Source organism: Anas platyrhynchos, chromosome 3, assembly GCF_047663525.1.
Source record: "Anas platyrhynchos isolate ZD024472 breed Pekin duck chromosome 3, IASCAAS_PekinDuck_T2T, whole genome shotgun sequence".
Taxonomy (NCBI): Eukaryota; Metazoa; Chordata; class Aves; order Anseriformes; family Anatidae; genus Anas; species Anas platyrhynchos.
The window spans coordinates 83,824,086-83,830,922 of NC_092589.1; the positions used below are offsets into that span (position 1 = coordinate 83,824,086).

Here is a 6,837-nt window from a genome sequence, read left to right on the forward strand (position 1 = left end):
GTGGCGTGGTACTCCTTAAAGGTTGCAGCGCAAAACATCACAATACTTGTAAAATCCCAAGATATCCAAAGTCAAGGAAAAGGAGGGATCGTGGTGGGGAACATGGGAAAATAGAAGGATGAAGAAATAAAATGGGAAATGGGATAAATAGAAAGAAACCCAAACTTTGGTAACTTAAAGACACATGAAGTTTCTACTGTAAATAATCAATCTGTCAAGGAAAAATTGGGACTTGTGTCCAAAAGGTGAGCGTTTTGTCCAGAACCTGTTGTGTTTCAAAATACAAGGCAACAATATATTTCAGGAATGCTTGGATGTTGTAGGGTACTCCTGTAATTTATGGCTGACACACTCGTATCCTTTATGCCTCTCAGTGACAGAACAGGGTGCATGAAAGGAGCAAGGCCTGTAATAAAGTCTAGATGTGTGAAGGTATTGGGAGCAAAAGGGCCTGTGATTTAATGTCTTGGTTGCACCGCTGCCGCATTTTGAATCATGAGGTTTTGGTTGTTGCATATCTTGGCAGCATGTGGTGTGCTTTTTATGCTTTCTCCCTTTGGAAAGTGAACAGCTTTTTAAAGAAAAAACAACTTGATATAATGGAAAACTGATGAATTCTTTGAAAGCTCTGGAAAACAAAGTTACTTCTAATGAAAAACAAACACACTACAGAAACCTGATGGTTATCCTTTTATTTTTGAATGCAGTGTTTTCCAAGTTATATTTCTGTTTTTAGCTTTTCAATGATTTATTCAAGAATAATGCAAACCGGTCTGAGAATACAGAAAGACGACAAAATCAGAACTACTTCATGGAAATGCTGACTGTAGAAGGTGTCTATGACTACTTGATGTATATCGGTAAGAAGTGACTTCTTTTAGTTATTCTTCTACTTTGTGTATATATACATTTTCATTATGAGGTTCAGTTTTTTTTTTTTTGGTAAGAAATAAAATTTGTAGTGATAATTTAGGACTTGCGATGTTAACGATATGCAGCTTAGGAACATAAACACTAAAAAAATTCATTACTGTACTATAATATTACAATTTATCTCATTATTGTTCAGTTTTTCTGTTTTTATCTTTCTGCATCTTGGACTAATTTTGTGGGAGTAGTGCCCTTTCTCAGACGCCTCTAAGCTGCTTTGTGCACTCTGGGAAATAATTTATAAAAATAATTTAAAATAGTTGAAAAGCAACATGAAGAATAGTCATTTTTCAGCATTGCACTACCAAAACTAAAATATCTGCTAGTTTACGATCTTTGTTCTTCTTTTGAATAAGTGACTCCGTTATTATCCCTATTAGGAGAATCATATAAATATTTGTTGCTGTAACTTTGCAGGTCGGGTAGTTTTCCACATTCCTGACTGGCTGCATCATCTCTTGATGGGAGGAAGAATTCTCTTCAAAAATACCTTGGAACTGTACACGGACTATTACTTGCATTATAAGTTGGAACAGCTATGTCAGGAACACCGTTTGGTTTCTCTGATAACACTGCTGAGAGGTTAGTAATGGTTATGTCTTTGATGTAGCAGTGTCACTTTACAATGTCACTTTAATTTGATAATTGAATTCCCTTCTGTTAAGTTCCAAGTACCAAACTTTGAAGTTCCTGACTAAAGCCAATTGAACTTTAAAAATCAAGTGGATCTATACAAAGATTCTAAAAGGTTGTTGCTGAAAGATGTTAAGTTAGCCATGTTGCCTGTCAATCATGATTTACAAGAAAAAAGTAGTATGAACAGTAATTTGCTGAGGTGTGCAAGAACAAGAAAAAGAGAATAAAGGTGGGTTAGCACGTCAGTATGTGAATAGTTCATGCTTTCATTAAATTAGTTTTTACTTATGCTTCATTAGTCTTTTATCATAAATTTTTTGTTCCTTTCTTTCTGGTGACTTTTGAGAGAGCTTGAGTGCTTTTGACCTTCAAATAAGGGAGGCGGAGGGAGGTTTAAAAAAGAGAAGAAGAAAAAAAAAACAAATCAAACCAAAACAAAAAAACAACACACCCAAAGCAACACACAAGCTCTCAAATGCAGGGAAAAATAATCTGACCACACTCTGAGATAAATGAAATGTGGTCAAAGCTCTGGAATCAAGACCAGCTCTGTCCGTATCAAACCAAGAAGAAATTGTGTGAAAGACAAAAAAGGAGTAAGACTTTCAGAGTTTAAAACCAAAACTGAATGCCAAATAATTCTGATGAACAATAATTATTTTCATTCTTAGGTAAATCTGAAATTTTGGACAGTTTGAGACAGTGCCCTAGGTAAATACTGCTTATAATTTTGAAAGGGCAAGGAAAATTGTAAGTAAGGAGATTATAACTAACTTAAAGTAGGATTGATCCAAACCCAGAAGATAATGCTTTAAAAATTTGAAAAGAATGGAAACAAATTAGCAAAAGATTATTGTCCTTCAAGCAGGGGGGGGTTACTATGGATTTGATGAGGCTGATGTAATCAAAAGACTATTACCTGGCAAGGTTTAGAATTCCCTTCCCGTTAAGATTACACAGAAAAGAAGCTCAACTTCGAAGCCATTATCCAAAACGTTTTTATGCCAGTGATGATAAGATGCCTAAAGACAGTTTCTTCAATGTGTCTTTGCTGCAGATGCTGTGTTCTGTGAGAATACCGAACCTCGCTCTCTCCAGGATAAACAGAAGCGAGCAAAGCAGACTTTTGAAGAAATGATGAGATACATTCCAGGTTATTTATTTAACGACTCTTTATAAGAATATGGTTAAATGTTCGAACATAAGTACAACCTGAATACAGTAACATCAGCTTTCAAAATCAATTCCTGTGCTGCCGAGGTTTGAGTTGATTAGAATGCTGTTAAAGAGTTCAGTTCCATCACTTACCTCACTGTTACTGAGTAACGTCGTAGGTAGTGTAGTCATTCATAAAAACATAAATGAGAACTTTACAAAGGTGCTTAAAATTGTAATTTCTACATATTTAGAATGTTTGTGTGTTTTATGTTTTATCCAGATGAGGATCAGGTAAAAAAAAAGGGATACCGTGAAGCCATGAGATAAATCTGAGCCCTACTTACACTGTATAAACTAGAGAAGAGCAGCCAATGTTCTGGGTTATTCAGGAAGTAATTCAAAAGTTCCAGCTTGTGTATTAAACAAAGTATTAGGACAATAGGTTGAAATTCTAAAAGTGTAATAATTATTTAAGTTTGCAGCACTGAAAATGGGGGTTAAGAAAAGGAGGAACCAGCTAAGTGTTTTTTGTTTTTTTCTGTTTACTACTTCAAAGGGATAAAACTTGAATTCTCTTTAAATAAAACCAATTTTTTATATTGCTGGACTTCAAGAACAATGCCCTCACATGGAATTATGGAGTTATTTTTATGTCAGCTGAAACTAGTGCAGGGGATGTTACTTAACCATGTGCTATACTACAAACTACCTAGTACAGCTGTTTTGCAGTGCTTTCCAGTGACTTGTGTATTTGTTGGTGGTATCTGGCCTAGATTTAATCGGCAAGTGCATTGGGGAAGAAGCTAAATACGAAGGCATCAGGCTTCTGTTTGATGGCATGCAACAACCAGTGCTCAACAAACAGGTAACCTGAAACACCTGCGAAACTTTCCATTGGGTAGAGCATTTCCTAAAGTGAAAGAATGGCTATGGCAGAGGACTGACTCATTCAGTGCAAAAGACAAAAAGCAATAACGTTGCCTTGGCATATTCTTCATGGTTGGCTGATGCTATTTGCTTTATTTCCTTTCAGTTAACTTATGTTCTGTTGGACATTGGGATTCAAGAACTCTTCCCAGAGCTAAGTAAGGTATGTACTAACTCTATTCAAGAATTGCAGATTGCTTCAAGCTACTATTGCTCTTTTCTACGTTTTTTTTTTTCTGTTGTTCCCATGTAATAAGTTTAAATTTTTGGTAGAAAAATCTGTATTTTACTGATGCATTGAAATCATTGAAATCTGGATTACTTACATTTCTGATAATTAGGTCTCTGCAAATCTGTTTTGGCCCATTCACCTGGCACACAGTAAGGGTGCCTTTCAGTATTATTGGGCAGAATAATCACTTGCCAGGATCTGCATGCCTTTCTCTGTTAAGTTCCACTATCCAGATAAAGGAGAAAGCATTCTGTGTTGTGCAAATTCTATATAAAAGCATATCACTAGGTTTGTGACCCATCTCATTTTAAAAAAGTAAAACCCCACCTTATTTATCATTCAAATTTTTGTTGCATGAACCCTGTGTCTGAGAACCACAGGAGTGCCGGCAGTGATTTGTTTTGCATAGTAAACAGAAACAAATGATAAATGTCAGAACAAGCTAGGGCACCTTCTGGTGTTTTCATTGAAAGGAGACCAGCTTAGCCTGTTTAACCTACTTTGTGCATCAGGTCTTAGCTGGCCTATTCATGGTGGCTGTGTTCAAGCAGTTAACAAACAAAAGAAGATCCAGCCAACCAAGCAAACAAGGAAGTAGCCTAGTGACCTGTGTGCTGTGTTGGAAGACCTGACTTAGCCCTGCTGTTTTACTGCGCTGAGCTGGTTTTGTACCTCAGCAGCTATCTGTAGGAACAGTGGTCTGTCTTGTTAGTGCTGGAAAAAAAGTTAAAGGCTTTGTGTTAAGTATTTGTATTTAAATAATCTTAAAAGCATTGGTTGTGCCTAGAGGGTGATAATCCATAGTCTAATTGGAGGCCAGTAACCAGAAGGGAACCCCAAGGGTCAATAGAGGAGCAACCCCATGCACCAGCGCATGCTGGGGACTGCCCAGCTGGAAAGTAGCTTTGCAGAAAAGGACCTGGGAGTCCTGGACAGACTGGAAGGAGTTGAGCGGAGGGCCACCAAGATGCTGAAGGGACTGGAAGACCTCCAGAGGCCCCTTCCAACTTCAGCCATTCCATGGTTCTGTAACAGTGGATATATTTAACGGGGAATTTTTTTTTCTTTGAACACAAAACAAGAAAAGGTTATTCAATTTAAATGGGGATTAAGGTTTTTGCAATTTCTTAATCCATCCTTTCATGCCCTGTAACTGCGTGCCACTGCTTGATTGCTCTGCAGTGTTACAGAAAAACACCTGGCAAGGAGGGATCTCTGAGGCTCCCTTTGGTCCAGTGGCCCAGAAGTGTTGAGGCCTGGGCTCTGCATGTCCCATGTGGCTGAGGCTGGTGATGGGCATGGAGGGAGAGTATTTGCTGGGCTGGATTTTGGTAAGGGAAAGGAAAAGAAGGTACTCCAACCAGGAACTTCAGCAGTTTGCCTGTTTTGGATGTGCCCAAACAGAAGACAGGACTGCTTCTGTGATGTTTGCCTGTAGGATGTAGTAGTGAGGGTTGTAGGACTGTGGTGGACTAAGTGGGGCAAATGAGGGAAGGTCAGTATGAAAAGGCACAAGCAGGGTGGAGAGAAAGGATGGGTGGAGGGCAGTGTTTTTCATGTGGAGCCCTCAATTCAAAATACAATTTCTCCCAAATCACTGCAAGCTGACTGTGAAACCATTTAGAAAGAAAATAGTTACCTCCAAACAGCTTTAATTGGCAAGTTTAAAATTAATGGCTGGTTCTTACTTAGTTATCAGTCCTATTAGGGAAAAAATGACCCCAATGACCTACCTCTGTTGAGCAGATGGGTCCTTTTTGAGTTGCATGACATCAAAGTGTGTTCATAGATACAGTGTGTTCATAGTTACAGTGAGGAACAGAAAATATTTCAACTCAGTAACAGTTTAGAGAGAAATCGGGGCATCCTGGAAGTTTTGTTTTGAGTACTGCACATTCAGCAGGGGCAATAGCAATAGGAGAAATGGGAAAATTTCTGTTAGGGGGATGTCAACCTACTTCCCACTCCTGAGATTCATCTTGACTTCATTCTGAAGTCAAATCCTACTGCATGTACCAATGCAGATACGAAGTGGATCACTACAGATACGCTGTGTTTAATGTCAGCATGACAAAGCGTACCAGTTCTAACGATAAGAACTGAAAAGCACTTTTATGTTTTGCCTTTGATACAATAATACAGCCAGTCCCCTGGAAGCCTGTTTGGACAGGATATGAGATAAAGGGTAAGCTGAGACAGGAGAAGCTTTCCTAGCAGAGCAAGGAAAGAAATCCAGTTGCAAAAATGTGCAAGTGCCACTTCCAAATTAGAAAATTGCTACATTATGAAATTATGTGTATTTAGCACTTAAGGATAGAGGAGGCGAGAAATTCCAGAGTAGGAATAAAATCTCCTTCAAGTAATAGCATTAAAAACCTGAAAGCAGTAGCCTTCCTTTCTGTTATCTCTGATTTCAAGTGGTTGTTTTCAAATATCATTAATTGCTGCACATCAGATCAGCCGTTCATATGTAAATGCGTTATCATAGTTAAGTCTTTTTGTTTTGATTCCTGTTTAACAGGGTCCGAAGGAAGCTAGCTCTGTGTCTTGTTGGATGTGAATGCAGGGACCTTGCTGGACATGCGGTGGAAGCATCTGCTGTGCACTAACATAATGGACATGTGATATTTTAACCTTGCATTGTATATTTTCTTGTAAATAACATAAAATCTAAGTTCTAAAAACCTCTTTATGCAATAAAGACAATAAAATTTAATAACAATTACAGTAAATAATATATCTGTACTTTTTATTTAAATTTACTTAGCTGCTATCAGTAAGTAGATTTGTTTCCCCCAAACAAATGAAAAAATCATGTGAAAGTACAGGATGATATAAAATAGGAGAGCAGCCTACATCTTTACCTTTGCTGAAAGTGTAATAATTGCTTTCCTTTAAGGACACTTCAAAAAATAGATTAGGAACACAGGATTATAAAAGAGTATACGAGTCTG

At 37.7% G+C, this 6,837-nt stretch overlaps 1 protein-coding gene across 3 annotated transcripts in view; it reads left to right on the forward strand.

Annotated features, from left to right (window-relative positions):
- SNX14 (sorting nexin 14) overlaps positions 1-6,618 on the forward strand; it is a 55,452-nt gene extending 48,834 nt beyond the window's left edge. For all 3 annotated transcript variants that reach the window (XM_038177708.2, XM_038177706.2, XM_038177707.2), the window contains 6 exons: positions 737-860; positions 1,348-1,512; positions 2,624-2,719; positions 3,498-3,589; positions 3,758-3,814; positions 6,405-6,618. In XM_038177708.2, coding sequence (XP_038033636.1) covers positions 737-860; positions 1,348-1,512; positions 2,624-2,719; positions 3,498-3,589; positions 3,758-3,814; positions 6,405-6,443 — 573 coding nt within the window. In that variant the 3' untranslated portion in view covers positions 6,444-6,618. The remainder of the gene's footprint in view (positions 1-736; positions 861-1,347; positions 1,513-2,623; positions 2,720-3,497; positions 3,590-3,757; positions 3,815-6,404) is intronic.
- The last annotated feature ends 219 nt before the right edge of the window (positions 6,619-6,837 follow it).